This window comes from Dipodomys spectabilis, unplaced genomic scaffold (assembly GCF_019054845.1).
Source record: "Dipodomys spectabilis isolate Male_0828 unplaced genomic scaffold, ASM1905484v1 ptg000034l, whole genome shotgun sequence".
In the NCBI taxonomy this organism is placed as follows: domain Eukaryota; kingdom Metazoa; phylum Chordata; class Mammalia; order Rodentia; family Heteromyidae; genus Dipodomys; species Dipodomys spectabilis.
The window spans coordinates 4,279,156-4,298,707 of NW_024870711.1; the positions used below are offsets into that span (position 1 = coordinate 4,279,156).

The 19,552-nt window shown below is 42.8% G+C and overlaps 1 protein-coding gene, 1 pseudogene and 1 gene segment (V, D, J or C); all 3 read left to right on the forward strand.

Annotated features, from left to right (window-relative positions):
- The window catches only part of LOC122105764, a 152,857-nt gene that overhangs the window by 113,802 nt on the left and 19,503 nt on the right, over positions 1-19,552 (forward strand).
- Positions 4,817-14,032, forward strand: LOC122105783 (annotated as a pseudogene).
- On the forward strand, positions 15,622-19,196 carry LOC122105768 (anionic trypsin-2-like). 2 transcript variants are annotated; one of them, XM_042677067.1, is made up of 5 exons: positions 15,622-15,683; positions 16,943-17,105; positions 18,009-18,262; positions 18,580-18,716; positions 19,012-19,196. In XM_042677067.1, the coding sequence occupies exons 1-5, from the start codon at positions 15,644-15,646 to the stop codon at positions 19,159-19,161; spliced, it is 744 nt and encodes a 247-aa protein (XP_042533001.1). In that variant the 5' UTR covers positions 15,622-15,643; the 3' UTR covers positions 19,162-19,196. The 2 variants fall into 2 exon arrangements, with proteins under 2 accessions (XP_042533001.1, XP_042533002.1); XM_042677068.1 differs by lacking the exons at positions 15,622-15,683; positions 16,943-17,105 and adding an exon at positions 17,124-17,164.

Genomic DNA, 19,552 nt, shown 5'->3' on the forward strand with positions numbered 1-19,552 from the left:
TTAAAATCCCCAACGATTAATGTCTTTGGATCTATATGGGATTTGAGGGAAAGTAGTGTTTCTTTGATAAATTTGGGTGCTCCATTGTTTGGCGAATAGATATTTAGAATTGTAATATCCTCCTGAAGGAGAGATCCTTTAATTAGTATGTAGCGACCTTCTTTCTCTCTTTTCACGAATTTTAATTTGAAGTCTATTTTATCTGATATTAGGATTGCAACTCCCGCCTGTTTATGCGGTCCGTTTGCTTGGTAGATTTTGTTCCAGCCTTTAACATTGAAAATGTGTTTGTTTTTACGGGCAAGATGTGACTCCTGCAGGCAGCAGATAGAAGGGTCTTGTTTTTTAATCCAACTAGACAGTCTATGTCGCTTAATTGGAGAGTTCAGTCCGTTAACATTAAGAGATAGGACTGAGAGGTATTTGGGAGTTCCTGCCATGTTATCTACCTTCTTGGGGGCTCCGAAAACTGGGTTCTTCCTATGGTTCTTGGATTCTCAGTTTGGGTGCAGTTTCTTGGCCTTTATTGCGGTCTTGTTGGTTTTCTATGTGTAGGACATCTTTAAGAATCTTTTGTAGGGCTGGTTTGGTGGAGATGTATTGTTTCAATTTTTCTTTGCTATGGAAGGTTTTTATTTGGCCTTCAGTTATGAAGGAGAGTTTAGCTGGGTACAGTATTCTTGGTTGATAGTTGTTTGTTTTTAGGGCATGGCATACATCATTCCAGGCTCTTCTTGCTTTGATTGTCTCTGCTGAGAAATCTGAGGTGATTCTAATTGGTTTCCCTTTATAAGTGATTACCCTTTTCTCTCTGACAGCTTTAAGGATCTTTTCCTTGTTCTGAGTTGATCCTGTGTGGATTATAATGTGACGGTGGGATGTCCTATTCTGGTCTGGTCTATTTGGGGTTCTAAAGGCTTCTTGTATCTGGACAGGCCTATCTTTTTGCATGTTTGGGAAGTTCTCTGCTAGGATCCTGTTAAACAGATTTCCTAGACCATTAACTTCTGTTTCTAGGTGCTCCTCTACACCCATTATCCTTAGATTAGGCCTTCTGATGGTGTCTTCCAGGTGTTGGATAGATCTATCATATTTCTTGGACTTGTCTTGGATGGTTGTATGTTCTTTCTCTATAATATCTAGGCTGTCTTCAATCCCTGAGATTCGATCTTCTGCATGTTCTAACCTGCTGTCAAGACTCTCTACTTTGTTTTTTATCTCTTTTCCTTCTATTTGGTCAGCTTTGATGGCTTCAAGTTCTTTGTTGAAGCTCTGTTTTAGGTCTTGTATGAATTTCTTTACTTCCTTAATTTGGTGTTCAGTGTTTGTCCTCAAATCACTTAGTTGATTGGTTATGGTTTCTTTGGGCTCCCATTCCTTCTGTTGGGTTCCATTCAGCATTCCCTTTGTGGTCTCCCTGACTTCCTTCATCTCTTTGTTAATGGATTCCATGAATGCCTTTAGTGATCTTTGTGTGTTCTCTACCTGGTCTCTCAATTCCTGTATTACTCTTTGATTAGCTTCCTCCCGTTCGCGGGATTCCTGCAGATCTCTTTGAGTGTTCTCAGCCTGCTCACGCCATTCCTCCCTTTCTCTTTGAGTATTCTCAAGTTGTTCACGCAAATCCTGTATCAGTTTTTGAGTAGCTTCCTCACGCTTATGATATTCCTGTATAAACTTCTGGGATGCCTCCTCTCTCTCCCTATCACGCTCATACAGAGTCCTTTGTACGTTGTCAAACTTTTCATTTATCATGTTTGCCACCAGTGTTTGTAGAGCTGTTTGGGAACTCTCCTCTGGATTATTCATTATCTGTTCTAACCCCTGATTATCAGGATTGGGAGTTGAGATACCCGAATTTGCCATTTTTCTTGTGTTTTTCCGGCTTACTCTGCCCATTTGAGATGAAGATAGCACCAGTTTTGTGCTAGAACACTATCTTAAGGCAACCATCAACCAAAGTTTGCATTTGTACAGTCAATAGTCTACAGATACAATCTAGTTCAACAGATACATCTATTCGACATCAAACAACTATATGTTAAAGGACTTTGAACCGCAGAGAAGAATTTGGAAAACCAGAAATTATTAGGGTTAGGGAGAGATGTGGGTAAAAAATAGGAATAGATTGGTGTGGGAAGGCACAGGGAGAGTTAACTATGTCCTAATCACAATGCAGGAAATAGGTTGGGTAGGATGCAAGTAGAGAGAGAGAAAAAAGGGAAGAAAGGGAAAGGGGAATGAAAAGAGACCAGAAAAAAAATAGAGACGTAAAAATTAATGTTATTTTAGAGATTAAAAGACCATCTATTTATAGAGGGATATGAATATGTTGAGAGAAAGGGAGGGACATAGAGGAGATGAGAAAAACTTTTAAAAAATGCTTAAAATATTATATAGGTATAAAGAGGTAGTACTGTTATTAATGAATTTAAGTCTCAGAGGTTTTGAATTGAGTAATAAGTTTGTGGATTAAGTGTGTACACAATGGGGGATAGGGTCTACTGGTTAACTACGGGTTTATCTGAGGATGTGGAGGACAAGAGTTAAGTCACATAAAGGTGAACAAAGAGGAAAAGTTGGAAAGGATAGGAAAGTGAGAAGAAAAGATCAGAAGTTCAGTAGAGCTAGAAAAAAAACAAAAACAAAAAGATAATTAAGAATGAATGAAAAAGAGAAAGAAGACAAGAAAAGAAAAGAAAACACACATTCACGTATTCCTAAAATAAAAATTATAAGAGGAGAAAAAAAAATTAATGGAAAACAATTATTTTTTCAGAAGAGGCAAAAATTAAAGATTAATAAAAGTTTTAGAAAAGCAAAAAAAAAATTTTTTTATATATATATAAGGTAACAAAAAACGAAAAAAAAACAAAACAAGGAAAAGAAAAAAAGAAAAGAAGAAGAAGAAGAAAAAAAAAGTTCTTTGATTTTTTTTTTTTTTTTTTTGGGAGGGGTGGGAAGAGTCCTGTATCTCCCTTTTGTCTGTAACCAGAGTCTGGTTGGAGTCTCTGGTCAGCTTGAGGTCCTGTGGCTTGATTGGTTTCTTAAGTCAGTTTGTTGGAACAGGCAGAAAAATGCTCTGCTTTACCCAAGATTTTTAGATCCCCCTCCCAGGTTAGTTTACTGGGAGGGTGATCTGCTTTGAGAATCACAAAAGAGGGGGATGCAGTGATGAGGCTAGGTTCTGGGTAGAGTTGAGGTCTTTCAAGGAACAGTAGCTTTTCCCTGGGGCTATTTTGTGCAAAAAAAAACTCACAGCACCCAGCCTGGAGCCATTCTCAGGGTTTCTGTTTTTCAATTGATTGTGGTGGCTGCTAGAGGGAGGGGCAGCCTCTGGCTCTGGCCACCCAGCGAGGAGAGCCACTCCAATGGCTGGTGCCTGAGCTGGGCGACCCCTCCCTGGATGGAACTGAGTCTGTGAGGTCACCTCGCCGCCAAGTTCCCGTGAACTGCCAAATGACTAGCTCTATTCCAAGGCCTGAGCTGGAGCTAGCCGCTCCTCCGAGCTTTGTCGGTATCCAAGATGGAGATCACCGGTGCTGGTGGGGGGAGGGGTGGCCTTCCCTCCTCTGCTCCCAGAGGAGTGAGGAAGTGGGGCTTCTACTCACGCGGAGTCATGGATCTCGGGTCGTCTCTGGTCTGCAAAGTGCAGGATGAAGTTGTCCGCTCCTTGTCGGTTCTTGCTGGTGTTGAGTAGAATCCGCTCCACCGCTGCGTCTGGCTCCTTCGTCCCGGACTGCGTCTCAGGTATGCCTCCGCGGCGGTGGTTGCCGCTGCGACCCTGCCGCCGCAGCGGCAGCTGCTCAGATGTGTCTGCTTGGCTTCCCCTCTCTTGACTAACTCTCTGTCCTGTGATGGCACACTTGGTGTGATTCTCTGGCTTGGGACTGTTCACTGGAACTCTGAAACTGTTTTCTATGCAAGAGCTTGTTCAGATTCCAGCTTCTCCTCCGCCATCTTCCCGGAACTCCCTTAGTTATTATTTCTAAATCTACCTGGACCCTATTTTTTCCTTTTCACTTTCCCCTTTAATGTTTTCATTTTCTTTTGTCTTCCTTTTTTTCTTTATTAACTTGTATATGTATAGCTTATTTTATACAATCTTTGTCTTACAACTGTTTTATTGTGTTGGTGGTAAATGTTTTCAAGTGCTTGCTGATAGGGTTTGGTATTTGGCTATTTTATATGCTGCAATTGTTGCTACTGTTTGTTTTCTTCCTTTTGAGAAGGAAAATCAAGATCCTCCCATCACAGATCAAGTTGAGCCTTGAGCACATTTGGTGTGTGTTCTGCTACTAACCTCTTTCCCTCACCAGTCACAAGAAACTTTATGAATTGGTCCACCAAACCCTTGCCAAACATTATAGCTTAAGGAAGAGGGTAGAATAAAATTAAGTTAATGCGTCAGTTCCAGAGGTACAAATTGCAACACATATACAAAACAAATACCAAAGAGCAAGGCAACATAGTCCTCCTAAAATTTAAATTTCCACAGCAACTGATTTAAATGGATGAAATGCCAAAGAATCAAAAACAATATTTATAAAACAAAGCACTTGTCTCAAAAAGGGTATGAATGGATAGGTCAATGAAAGACCAAATATGTATAGAGAGCTGAACTACTTCAGAGAACTTTAAGCACCAAATAGAGAGTAAGAAACATATTTATGCACTGACAGGACCAAGCAAGGAGTATCATCTGGGCAGAGGGAGAGCATGAACTGAAGAGAAAGGAAGGAACTTAAAAACACACTCTGCATCATGCAGAAGTGCAACCTAACCAGACAGCTGACCTGGAATCTGAACAGTGACCATGCACTGGATCCTTGTGGGAGCTGCTGGTGAGTTCCATGCTTTGCTTTGACACTGCCTTCTCCACGACAGGACAGCATTTGCTCTCTTGGTATGGCTGGACCCATCCTACCCACAAGCTTATATTCCATTTACCTCTTGAGGACTCTGCCCTCCCTGCTTCATGAGCTCTAAGCCTTACCTCTCTAACCTTCTTCCTGAGCCATTCCCACCCCCATTGCTCACCTGACTCAGAGTGGCTTGAGAAGAACGTCAGGTAGATGTTGTCTATAAAATGTACCGGTGAGTCTGTATCTAGGTCCCACTACCTCTGTGATTGTTCCACTATAACTGTTTTTAACATCAAAATCATGGACAGAGATTGTAAATCTAATTTCCCTAGATATACACCTTTGCAATTATAAAATCATGTTGAGAGACTGCCACCTGTATGACAGTTTCAAATTCACAGACAATATTAAGATATCTAGATATGCTGTGAAGCTGAAAAATAATTGTCTTGGATAATATCAGTGCTTCCCTGCGCTCTGCCTGAGGTCTCTTGGACTACAATTTTTTGATCCTTTCTCTAAAGATTTGAATTATGGGAGAAGCTTGATGCAGCCAGGGTCTATGCAGTTAGTCACATTCTTAGAAATAAATGCCAGACCATTCTGCTACTCTCGGGGAATCACAGTAACAGGAGTAGACAACTGAAAAATACAAAGGAAGAACAATCAGTGTGTAAGATAACCAAATGCTGAGTGCATCTTCTTGCCTGGCTTCTGAAGGTGCTCCTGTGTCCTCATCTGTTCCAAAAGGGAATTACGTCTATTTGGTGTCTAAACAACCCAGGCATTTTGAACAATTGTAGTCTGACACCTAAATGGACTACTTGCTTATACTCTTTGGGAGCACTAGGAAGGAAGTAGACACAGGACTTTGGGCTCCACTCTAAGCAGGCTGCTAAATTGACTTCTTTCCTGTCTCCACTCTAGCAGCTTTTCCTCTTGATGATGATGACAAGATAGTCACTGGAGGCTACACCTGTGCAGAAAATTCCTTGCCCTACCTGTGTCCCTGAACTCTGGCTACCATTTCTGTGGTGGCTCCCTCATCAATGACCAGTAGGTAATGTCCGCAGCCCACTGCTACCACTTATAAGTAAGGGGCTCTCGTCTTCATAGTCTACAGTTTGGTCATTGGAAGGATGGAGGTTACCAGAAATAAAGACTGAGTTATAAGCTGACAGGAAAAGATACAGAGAAAAGGTATTGTTGACAGCAACTTTCTTGAAGAAGCTGTGGGGTGGACACAATACCATCAAACTCTAGGTAATTCAATAAAATGACAAGAATTCTTTCATAAGCAGGGAAGTCTACTGTATTGATGTATGCACCACTAAGAAAGGCTACCAAAGATCTTCAACAAATACAAATAGCAATGAAAATGCCACAGAGTTATCAAGAAGTATTGGATATTGATGAGTTCCAAAGATTTCTACTGGAGATGCACCTGAAAACCAATGTCATTTTCAAGATCTCTTAGCCCTGCATTAACAGTGAAAGGGATTTAGTTAGAGGCAGCAGGAATTAACAAATAAGCAGAGAAGACAATGTCTATAGAGACAATTGTCATAATGCTTTATACTCATATGGCTAGGATGCATCCCAAAATACTTGTTGCAAGTAAATCTGTATATTTATGGAGCTATAGGTATCATCTATATTCTAATATTTTCTATTATGTCTATTTGTCTAGGATTTTTGCCTGCCTCCCACTTGGTACTGTGTATTTGAAGCCATTCTCTTTCAACCCTGCCAACAATGAGTATTTTCACATGATTATTACACACCCAAAATTTTAATTCTTCATAACCATTTTTTTTTCTTCATAACCATTTCTGCATAATGTTCAGAAACACCTTGAGCTTTCCCACCTCAAAGACCATCATCAGCTCAAATGATGTAAAGTGACAAGTTTACCTAAAAGGAACTTGGGAAGTTGGGATATGAGCATGTTAGTCACAGGCTAAACATTCCTACTCCTCCATGGAGCACATGCTTCCCGTTCTCCAATCTGATCCTGATGCCTCCTTACCAAGGCAATTGATTATAAATAATTCTGTCCACATTTTACAGATGAGGAATCTAAAGCCTTGGAGTTTAAGTACCCCTCTTATTAATGTAAGTTATGTAGAACCAGAACCTCTACTTCTGAAAACCAAATTCCTCTCCAGTAGTTTTGCTACACCATGCAATCTTTTGAACCTATTCCTAGTCTGAAAAAGTAGATATTTGCAAATAAATGACACAGTAGTCTTATTATATCACATTTTAATTCATATGCCCAGAAATTAGGTATTTCTCCTCAGCCACTGCCTAGTTCTATTGGGCCCTGGTATCCTTCATCATGCTATAAGCAGATAGGGAAATCTTCAGCTGTTTTTGTCTAAAACTCACAGCTCCAGTCGTCTGTGCCATGACTTTTCTAAGCGCTATATCTCTTATAGCAGAGTCCCTCTCTCTGTCCAGACAGATACTGTATCCAGTCTCATCCCCTCCCTTGATTTACTGCATCTAGATAGTAAATAGGGTGCTTTGTGTGACCCATCAAACTCTGAAAAGTGAGATTGACTTAGAAATCTATATTGGTTGTGGTGATCAGAAATTTAGAGTACACCAACCTCATGCTTCCCCTAGTCCTGCTCCCTAACTTTAAGCAAAAGGAAACATGCAAAACAAAGGAGAAAAAAATCACAATAACAAAAAATGTCCTGTTTCTATTACTTAGTGTTCATTTCTATAAATATCATTTTATATGAGCATATTACATAGCTATTGAGCCTTTGTGATCCTCTCCTAAGAATATCCTCCTTTTGTCCCACGTGTGAATACCTAGAATCCTATATAATTTCTCATGTCCAAGTGAAATTTTTTACTTTTACCAACCAGTGTGTTTACACGTAGATTAACAGATACATTCTAGTAACAACAAGTGAGAGAAAACATGCAACCTGTGTTTCTTTAGGTGTGGCTTACTTTGCTTAATATAATTTTTCCAAGTCATTCTATTTCTTTACCAATGGCACAATGTCATTATTTCAGATGGAAGCATAGAATTCCATTGTGAGTATATTCCCCGTTTTCTTGATCCATTCAACTAGGGAGCAGCTGGGGTGATTCCATATCTTGGCTGTGGGCAACAATGCTGCAATGAGCATAGTTGTGCTGGTAGCTTTAGTGTCTTTGGATTTAAAGCCTGAAAGAAACATGCCTTTCTTATAAAGCTATACCAGCCCTTCTGCTTTCACCAGGGCTAATTGGTCATTTTCCCCCTCCCCACCAAAGCAATTCAGGGTTTGAGCTTTGGATAGTTTCTTACTTTTTCTCAGGGTTACAATTCTGATGCTTTAGAGCTGTTCTCCCTTCTCTTCCTAGATTCTCAACATTCTTCTCTTTTTCTTCTCACAATATGCTCTTTGCTTTCTTACACAGATGCCGAGGAGTCTTAGTATCCAAGAGAGATAAGGTTCTACTTTGCAGAGGCTGGGAAAATTTTCCCAAGGGAGGGACAGGACAGAAATAAACTTGGGTTCAAGGGTGAAATCCTGGTATGACCCTGCATTCCTTATCCAAGTGACCTTACAGAGGCCATTTGACCTCCAAAATTTAGTTGCTTCCTTGCTGCATCTGTAAAAAGGACACAATACTATCTCTGACCGACCATGCCAGTGAGGCTCCAATAAGGATCAGATGAGAGGAAACAACAAATCTCTATGATTGGAAACACAGTCAGTGAGAGAATCTTATCATTTCAACTTCTAGATGAATTGACTAAATTACTTCACCATAACAAGGCTCACTTGATCACCCTTGAAGTGGGCAACAACACTGATGTCCATGAAGAAAAACTGAAGAGTTATCTCTGGGTCTTGTGCAAGGCATGTTGGAGAACAAACACCACAAAATTCATTTCTGTTTTCATAACTGAAAGAAAGTGGATTGATCATGCCACTTGCTGGGAGCCAAAAACGTAAGTTAGACAAGCACTCAAAGGGATCCAGGCCTGAGAACAAACAATATTCCAAGCTGCATACAATTCCAGATGCACTTGAAGCAGCTCACAGGAACCACCTTATTCATCTGAGTATATAGTGGAGGGTTCTGCCTATGGCTGCCTTTAGTACCTACCCTGCTTGAACTGCCATGAAAAAGCTGATCTCAAGCTCTTCATGAGATCACAAAATCTGGGAAAGGTGAAACTTCAAACTCTAGATACAAAAAGACTCAAGGAGTATTTTAAATGAAGTCAGATAGGGATGGGAAGGGGAAACAAAGCACTCATTGGGCTGGGAAGGTGGCTCAGTGGTAGAGAACTTGCCTTGCATGCATGAGGCCCTAGGTTCAATTCCTCAGCACCACATAAGCAGGAAAAAAAAGCCGGAAGTGGCGCTGTGGCTCAAGTGGTAGAGCGCTAGTCTTGAGCTGAAGAGCTGAGGGACAGCGCCCAGGCCCAGAGTTCAGGCCCACAACCAGACCTCCCCCCCCAAAAAAAAAGAAAAAAGAAAAGAAAAAAATGCACTCATTACCTTGCCCATGTAATTGTAACCCCTCTATATGGGATTTTCACAATTAAAAAATATTAATAAAAATAAATAAATAAATGAAGTCAGAGCCACCTAAGCAAATCAAGAAAACCCTCTTCTTGAGAATTATTAATTATTATTTTCTATAAGAATCCTATCTTGTGCATTTACTACCAATGATAGGCAAAGTGTATCCTTATTATGTTCTATGAACACTGCACAAAAAGAAACCATGATAGAATCACATTTAGTGACATAACAGAATATCAACCCTAATTCACACACCACTGACATGCCGTGCTCTTCCCATCCTGGGTCAGCCCAGAGAAGTTTGCCTCTGCTAAGTAGACATGGGCCGCATACTTCAGATATCATGACAAATTAAGGTTCTGAAACAAGGTGCTAAGAGAACTATTACTTCAAAATTCTAGTTTGCACACTGAATCAAACGTCAAGAGAAATCCAGACATACAATCTCTTTCCCTCCTGGTAGCCTCTGGTTTGATGCCCAGCAAGCTTTAACAGGCCACCCAAAACAAATCTCCGATTGTCTTCCTGTACCCAGATGTTTATACTATTTTTCAATAAACTCCCCTAACAAGAATGAGTCTGAATCCTAGATTTTTATCTAGAAACTTCACAGGTTTAAATGTCTCATCTGTAAAAGGGAGGTAATAGTGTCGCTAGCACACACCTTTGTGAGGCTCCATCAACGATCAGAGGAGAATAAAGGAGGCACAATTTTTGATGGCTGAACCTGCAGATCTAGCCTAGAATATTCTTGAATCTGCTTGAATTATTTCTGGGTGGACCTGAGCACGTTACTTCACAATGAATAATCAACCTGATCACCCAAGAGGTAGGCTACACCACTGATGTTTGTGACAACGAAATGAAAAGAGGTAGATGTTGTCTATGCTAGGGGTGATGGGAGAGAAAAGCACCACAAAATTAGCCTCTGTTGCCGTCATTAAAACAGTTTGAAAATGCAAAGGATGAAATGGCACACAGAAATATAACTTAATGTTCTATTAAATGAACTCCAAGAAAAGAAGACAAGAGACATTCTTTACTTGCCATTGTTGCTGTTTCTGTGTTCTTTTCCTTTTTTCTTGTTTGTCAATTTGTATGTGGGAGGGCAAGGGAAGGTACATAAAAGGTGTAACAAGGATGAACAAAGACAACAGTGATACTAGACACTGGAACATTAACCGGATATCTTGTGGGTGGGGATGGAAGGGAAAGAATGAGAGAGCGATGGAAGGGGAGACATGGTTCCAAATGAATTGTACTCATTACCCGATTCATGGAGCTGTAGCCCCTCTGTGTATCAACTGTGTAATAATAATTTTTTAAATTTTTTTCAAAAATAATCCAGGGGGTCTGGGAAGGTGGCTCAGTGGTAGAGCGCTTGCCTTGCATGCTCAAGGCCCTGGGGTCGATTCCTCAGCACCACATAAGCAAAAAGAAAAAAGCTGGAAGTGGCGCTGTGGCTCAAGTGGTAGAGTGCTAGCCTTGAGCTGAAGAGCTGAAGGACAGTGCCCAGACCCAGAGTTCAGGCCCCATGACCGGACCCAAAAAAAAAAAAAAAATCCAGGGTACACTATGCTTGGGAATAAACAATGCCCTGAATTGTATAAAACTCCAAATTCAATTGGAATAGCTCACCAGAACCACCCTATCCATCTAAGTTAGAGGGAGTGGTTTCACCACAATGACTACAGTACTAGCCTGTAAGTTCATTCATACCACCTTCAATAAGCGGATGCTAGGTTCTAAGTAAAGACACATCAACCAAAAAAAGGGCTGAATTTCACCCTTTAGATATAAAAATACTCACTTCTGCTAGGTGTTGGTGGTTCACACCTGTAAACCTAACTACTCAATAGAGGGATTTAAGGCATCAAGGTTCAATGACAGCCTAACCAGCAAAAAATAAAAAACTGTGAGACTCTTATTTCCAGTTAACCATTAAAATGGCAGAAGAGGGTCTGTGGTTCAAATGGTAGCCTTGAGTTCAAGTCCCAATTCTGGCACAAAAAGGAAAAGGTAAAAGATAAGAAAGTAATTAAATAAACCATAAAACTGCTCATTTCCTTTCATGTTCCTTGTTAAATGAGGTGAGAGCATAATGGACCAATCCAAAGCTCCCTCTTCTCATAATTACTTATCATTGATCAAGGATACCCTTTGAGACATCTGTCTAGTAGAGATAGTATAGATGCTGAAACAAGCCTGTCCTTACCATGAAAATCAGTGATCTTAGTTATACTCCACAACGAGCAAATGCCACAGGATCACCTTAAACAAGATAGAGGTATCACCTCTTACCCAAGCACCACAAACTGTCATCCTCACACTCTGCCAGCTACTTGTGAAAACAGAGAAGTGTTTTTGAGCCAGTTGGGTCGGGGATCGTGGTAAGTTCAGGTTCTGACACCAGGTGTTAGGTAAAATATTAATTCAACATTACATTTTTGAACATGATGCAAATGTCAAGTGGAATCTGGATGTATAATTTACCTTCTGGTGACGTCTGGCTTGATGCCCAGCCAAACTCTAACATGCCACCTGCTGTATGTCCCACTTCACAACACATTCCATGTCTCCTGGTGGCATTCAGGAATTTCTACCATTTTACTTTAACCAATGTAGCATGAAAGAATGATTTTCTTTTTTGGTCTCAGTCTCCTGTTTTATAGAAGGAAATTTTAAAAAAAATTCTCTCTGAAAGTACTCAATGAGTGTATTTATAAACAGTTAATACTGGGGAACTCAGTGTACATGAGAAGCAGTGTTTTTGAAATATCTGTTAGACACCAAAAGTATATTCCCACATGAGCCTTTCAGGGACAGTGCATGGGTAGGGGGCTTGAGCACCTGGGCTATCTTATGAAATGGAGATCCAGCCACCAATAGACCTCTTCTTCCCGCAGTTCCATGCAAGTGTGACTGGGAGAGCCTAACATCAACGTTATTGAGAGAAACAAGCAGTTTATTGAGGTTGCCAAGATCATCCCTCACCCTGGCTTCAACCTAATGACTGCAGAGAATGACATCATGCTGATCAAGCTCTCCAAATCTACAACCCTCAACTCCCATGTAGGCACTGTGCATCTGCCATCCAGCTGAGCACCTGGTGGCACAGAGTGCCTCATCTCTGGCTAGGGCAACACCCTGAGCTTTGATGGTGAGTAGAGCTCTTTAATTTCCCAAGTCTCACCTTACCAATACTTTCCAGAACTGTAATAGTTGCCGAGTTGGATTTCCTATGCTTCCAGCATGCAAGTTGATTTCAAATGATTGCCACACACAATCCACAGAAGATAGCAGGGAGATAGTCCCAATATTTTTATCCCTACAAGCCAAAAGGGACTAATAGAGAATAATCTGTGATGATTACCAGAAAACTGAATAGTCAACCCTTCTGGGAATCAAGAACTACTCTTTCTTCCTGGATGTTGCACTTTTAGGGTTCTGTCCAATAGTAACTACTGGTATTCATTGTTCTTCCTCGTTGTTGTTTTTTATTTTTATTTGTTTATTTTATTGTTATTGTAAAGTTGATATACAGAGGCATGACAGTTATATTTGTTAGGTAATAAGTACATTTCTTTTAAAACAGTGCAACCTTTTCCCTGTTTTCCCCTACTTTTTCCTTCTGGACATGCCCCTACTCACTCCTGAGTAGTTACATAGTTCATGTTCATCATAGTATCTAGTGCATCTGTTGCTGCATTTGTTCACCCTCTGTCCCACATTTCTTCAATCCCCCTTCCTATCCCCCAAACAGATAAATTACATCCAAGAAAATAGCTACAAAAAGCCAAAACGGCCACAAAGGAGAAATAACATAAAGTACCCAAAAAACCCTCTTGTTTCCTTTTATTGGAGTTTGTTTTGATCAGCATCACCTTATAAGATCATATGCATGTAGCTCTTGAACCCTTGTGATCCTCTCCTAAGAATATCCTCCTTTGGTCTCCCTGTGTGAATATAATTCTTTGGTCATTTCCTGCCCCTGCAAGACCACTCATATCCAGATCTTCTGCAGTGCCTGGAGGCTCCCCTGTTAACACAGGCTGACTGTGAAGAAGCCTACCCTGGGAGATCACCTAGAACACTTCCTCGAGGGAGGCAAGGACTCCTGCCAGGTGAGCTGACCCCTTCTCTTACCACCCACCACGGATCACAAACAGAATCCACCGGGAACATGACTTAAAGGCCCAATTTGGTCAGGCTGGTACTGTAATGCATTGAAAAGTGAATAAGGCTCATTTGACTGCATATCATCCCCATAACAAAAGCAGAGCATGGACCACCATGAGAAAAACAGCCACACAGTAGACAAATGGGCTGTTGAGTTCAGGGTGGTTTTATGTCCTCTCAGCTCTAACTTACACAACTCTGATTTTTTCTATCGTAGGAGGACTCTGGTGGCCCTGTGATGTGCAATGAGAACTCCAGGGAATCATCTTCTGGGGACTGGGCTGTGCCTTGGAGGGATACCCTGGAATGGGTACCCGAGAGTGCAACTATATGGACTGGATCAGGGCAGCATCGCTGCCAACTGAAAACCCTCAGTCCTTCTGCAGTCACTATGCCAATAAAGTCCATCTTTCCTCACTGACTGTGCCATTCATTGAGTAAAACATCCCTAAAACTAAAGTGAGAGAAAGAAGAGACCTCTATTCCTCTTTTCTCATGGGCTGATATTAAGAAAATATCTGTTCCCCATTCCCCATTAAAAAATAATTACAGTTATTCAAGAAGGGTTGTATCCTTCAGGGGGGAAAAATTACCTCTGAAAAAAATCAAGTAAAAAGCATTCTTATACTTGATAGTTCAGTGGGTCCTGAAGTTACTAAAGACATGGCAATTCACAGATACCCTTTCCTCTATCCAGGATCAGCAGAATTAAGATTGTGAAAATGGCTACATTACCAAAAGTGAGCTTAAGAGTTAATAAAATTCCCAATAAAATTTCAATGAATTTCTATCTTAAAATTCATATGGAAGCAAAAGAAGGTCCAAATATGAAAAAAATAGTACATGATCCCAAATCATCCCTCAGAGCCATAATGAAAAGCAAATAATGGAACTGGCTCATAGACAAATGAAATAGAATAAAAGATTCTGCATAAACTCATGCAAAGTTGTGCATGTGACTAATAATATTGCACACACTGGCATGTGTTTATTGGCTATTTGTATATTGCTATGAGTTTTTTTATGCTAGATGGAAATTCTTTACAAGTATACAAGTTGCGAATACTTTTTTTCATTCTGAATGAAGCCTTATTTTCTTATTGGTGTTCTTTGAAACACAACTGTTTCTAAATTTGATGAAGTTCAATTGACCTATTTATTCTGATGTGGCTTTGCAATAAGTTTTGAAATTAAAAAAAAAAACAATCATTGTGCAAAAATTTTAAACCCTTGTGGGAGAGTTTTTAGGACTATCTGTGCGGATTATAGTGTACAGGGAAACTATAACCACCCTTGACTGATTATAGTCAATGTAAGGTGCAAACATCTTGGCTTCGAGGCAGAAGAGGTACAGGGTATTGGTTTTTTACCCCTTAGCTATCAGTTCCAACTTAGCTTTCATCTCTCCACCTAAAAAGTAATGGCTATTCATGAACCTTTGTGAAAAGGAGAACTGGTAAAAGCCAGACTCCTGAGGAACTGTGTACCTCCCTTATCATCACCTACTGTCTTGAAATTTTAGGTGCCCAGTAGTCTGACTTACCTAATGTATGGACTAAAGAGTTTTCATGACTACAAACAATACATTTCACAGTTCTGTTTCTTTCTATTGTTTGTGGATGCATGACTCTGTATAGCCAAGCTTGTTACAAAAATAACAGGACCTTCTGCAAATAACTTATACAAAACCCCAGGACGTCAGAGGGTTTGGAAGAACCCCATCCATTCTCCTGTTCCTAGATCTCACTTCCCTCCCCACCACACAGCTCTATAGGTAAGGTCTGACATGCCTCTGCTCCTCCCGCTCCAGCCACTTCCCAGGAAACAGCTGTGCTCCCCCTGTCCTCAGGAGATAAGGAAGCTTATCACCTGAAGGTCACCTGTCCACAGAGTTACCAAAAATATCACAGCTGATGCAAGACTCTGAAGTGGGTAAAGCTGCAAGTGTGTCCTGTCCGGAGGAGCGGTGACAGATCTACACACCCTCCTCTCCCGGCTGGAGGTATAAAGGCCAAAGCCCTGCACTATGGTCCGACCAGCCACCCTTACACCATGAGTGCACTCCTGATCCTGGTCCTTGTGGGAACTGCTGGTGAGTTCCGAGATTCGCCCCAGACCCTGGTCCTTTTCAGCCGGGAACACCTGGGTTTTCCCATCATTGCCTTCTCTCACCGTCTGACAGTGGACTTCCATCCCATTTTCCTTCCCAGACACTCTCTCCTCCCACCTTCCTGAGTTCCATACGAGTCTGGTTTCCCTTGAGCCCACTCTCAACACTGTCCATCCTTCATCTAACTTAGAGCTGTCTTCCTAGTGGCTTGAGAAGGGAATTCAGGGGCAAATTGTTCACGAAAACAAAAAAAAAGAATGCACCAGGCAGCCTGTATGTGGCTGCACCAGCTCTAGGCTGTCCCTAGGCTAGCTGTTTTTCAACTCAAATGAATATAAGAGGTAGAAAAATGTAATGCTGGGGGTTGGGAAGGTGGCTCAGTGGTAGAGCGCTTGCCTTGCATGCTTAAGGCCCTGGGTTCGATTCTTCAGCACCACATAAGCAAAAAGAAAAAAGCTGGAAGTGGCGCTGTGGCTCAAGTGGTAAAGCGCTAGCCTTGAGCTAAAGAGCTGAGGGACAGCGCCCAGGCCCAGAGTTCAGGCCCCACGACCGGACCCAAAAAAAAAAAATGTAATGCTGGTGGGTACACAGCCTTGGAATTAAGAAAGCGTGTACAGAGGATCCAACCTGTGTATCGGGTTATTTGTGTTTTGGTTACACGGCAATGGGTTGTCTGTATTTGGATTATTAAGATTCCTATACAGACAGCCAAAGTTTGAAATCATTTCTTTCATTGGTTAGTAGCCTGAGCCTCCCTGTACTCGTCCTAAGGTGTCTGGGAGCTGCCCTCTTATTAGTACCTGACCACAAAGATCTGCCATCTGGAAGATGCTAGGTACAGGCAGGCCTGTGTGGCCAGGACATTTTTCTAACTGTGTCCAAACATCCTGATAATCTGACACTACAACAACCAGGGGTTTCGAGGAATGAAACACAGACAAAAGCACTGAGTGCATGAGACCACCAAATTCTGAAGGCATCCCACCCTGCATTCTGAGTGTGCCCTCATGCTGCAGCCCGCCCCCCCAGAAGAACATTTCAGCCCTTCAAGGTTTCTACATGTATGCCCAGTAGACTATACACTGTGGACTATACAACTATACACTGTGAGCCCCACTGAGCATCCTTGCTGCCTGCTTGCTTATCGGCACTGTGATCCTTAGGAAATAGCTAAAGGGTTGGGGGGTTCCGCGCTCCGAGCGCCTGCTGAACTGGCTTCTCTCCTCCTATCTCCACGCAAGCTGCTGTCCCTCTTAATAACCATGACAAGATCGTGGGCGGCTACACCTGCAGGAAGAATTCTCTCCCCTACCAGGTGTCCCTGAACAATGGCCGTGCCCACTTCTGCGGGGGCTCTCTCATCCATGACCAGTGGGTGGCGTCTGCAGCCCACTGCTACAGGCCGTAAGTGCTGGGCCCTTGGCTGCAGTCTAGAGCATGGCATTTGAGAAATGTGAGTCCAGGTAAGAGAGGAGTTCTAAGAGAACGGGGCGGGGAGGGGGGGAGAGCCTGGAGAACAGGAGCAACGACAGCTCTCTTACATGAGCTGAGGCTGAAGAGGGACACAATCCCATCAACCTATAATCTGCCCCCAAACAGCCCCCAAACCCACAAGGGCTATAGGCTTGACAAGCAGGGAGGCATTCTTCTGCTATTTAAAAAACAAAAACAAAATGGGAAAGGCTCCCAGGGACCTTCAAGGAATATAAATCCCTGTGTCTCAGTTACCAAGTCCAGGGCAAAACGTGTTACGGTTTTTCTCCTGCTGATGTCCCTGCTGGATTGACAGCTGAGGAGCATCTTTGTTGTCAGCCCAGAGTGATACCAGAAGGATTTACAATCAGAAGGGGTGGGACACATGGGCTTCCGGGTCCCCCATCCTAGACTGATTCACTGGGTCTGTGGTGGGAAGGTGAATGGCTGATGAGGATCTAGGTGAGGCGGCTGATGCAGATGCTCCCACAAGCTGCTAGAACCCCTGGATTCGATCCCACAAAATGATGGGGCTTACCAGAGGTAAGAGCAAAGCCACAGAAGAGGAGAAGAATGTTGAGTGGCTTTCTTGAGTCCTCAATCCTAGAAGCAGGTCTGTTGACCAGAAAATGGAGTGGTGATCGACAAGAGCAGTCCCTCCCATCTTCCCTTCAACTCTGAGGCAGAAATAGTCCGTGGCTCACAGCGGCCCTTGCCTGCCACCCATATGCCGCTCCTGTGCTTTGCCCCTCCTGACTCACCAGAGCCAGCCTGACTACCTGGGATCCTGACACAACAGAGAGCCAGCCTCCAATGCACCTCCTCTTCCCACAGCTCCATCCAAGTGCGACTGGGAGAGCATAACATCAAAGTTATTGAGGGAGACGAGCAGTTTATTGAGGCTGCCAAGATCATCCCCCACCCTGGCTTCAACCGGAAGTCTGCCGACAATGACATCATGCTGATCAAGCTCTCCTCGCCCGCCTCCCTCAATTCCCAGGTGGCCCCTGTGGCCCTGCCCACCTCCTGTGCACCTGCTGGCACCGAGTGCCTCATCTCTGGCTGGGGCAACATCCTGAGATTGGGTGGTAAGTAGAACCCTCCGCCCTCTTTCCCACTGCTTTCCAGCACAAAGACAACAGACTTGGATTCCATTCACTTCCAGCCTTCAACTGGCTGCCACATATTGCTCTGTAGTGGGTGGCAGAGAGATGCAGTGTCCCAACGAGTTGGGCCCTAGTCTTAATCCCAGCATGTGGAGTCAGACATCATCACCCTGGGAATTAAAAGCTATTGTCTCTTCTTTGGCTTACACTTTGGGAGTCCTCTATGCTACTGCTTCCTGGTGTTCAGCAGTGGATTCTTGGTCCCACCCCAGTTTGACACATACTTCTAATCTTCAAAGTCTACAAGCCATCCCTGCTGCAGTGCCTGGATGCCCCACTGCTGAGCCAGAGTGTGTGTGAAGCCGCCTACCCTGGGAAGGTCACCAACAACATGGTCTGCGCTGGCTTCCTGGAGGGAGGCAAGGACTCCTGCCAGGTAATTTGACCCCTTTCCATACCAAGACCCCAATCTGTACCCAGACCCCACACACAAGCAGCACTTAAAGGATTTCATTTGGTCAGGCCTAGTGTTTAAGTTCATACAGTGGCTCCATTGAGAAGTGAAGAAGGCTCATAGTTGACTACATATAAGCTCCTTGTTAAGAGCAGAGGAGTCACCAGGAGAAAAACTGAATGCTGCCTGGGTGATTAGAATAGTGCCATAAGTTCCCGGTGAGCATAGCTGTGTCCTCCCCCATCTCTCCCTTCAGTAACTGGCATCTTCACCTTAGGGAGACTCTGGTGGCCCCGTGGTGTGCAACGGAGAGCTCCAGGGAATCGTCTCCTGGGGCAATGGCTGTGCCCTGAAAAACAGCCCTGGAGTGTACACCAAGGTGTGCAAATACTTAGACTGGATTCAAGATACCATCGCTGCCAACTGAAGGCCTTTGGTCCCAATAAAGTGGCTTTGTCCTCACTGCTTGTGTCTGTGCCTGCTCCATCCAGCCTCTTTGCGATGGAAAATGCGCTCCAATCTGATGTCGCCTAGAGCTCACCTGAGGACAGATGAGCACCAGATTTTATTCACACAAACCAGTGAGAATGGATTGATATGATATGGCACAATCCAAACAATAAGAGGAGGGGGAGAGAGAGAGGGAGAGAGGAAGAGACACAGAAAGAGAGAGAGAGAGAGAAAGAGAGAGAGAGAAAGGGTCGACCTTCTTCAGACAAATACCTTTTAGAAGGTTCATGTTGAAAGCATTCTGAACCTTCTTGAATTAATTGGTCCTGAAGCTGCTAATATTTGGCATGATTGGCAAGACCACAGCA

Excerpts from the sequence above, each read along its gene's own strand:
- LOC122105768 (XM_042677067.1), top strand. The coding sequence starts at position 15,644 with ATGAGTGCACTCCTGATCCTGGTCCTTGTGGGAACTGCTG. Across the intron at positions 15,684-16,942 it reads GGTCCTTGTGGGAACTGCTG|CTGCTGTCCCTCTTAATAAC; the intron begins GTGAGTTCCGAG and ends TCTCCACGCAAG. Across the intron at positions 18,717-19,011 it reads GAGGCAAGGACTCCTGCCAG|GGAGACTCTGGTGGCCCCGT; the intron begins GTAATTTGACCC and ends TCTTCACCTTAG.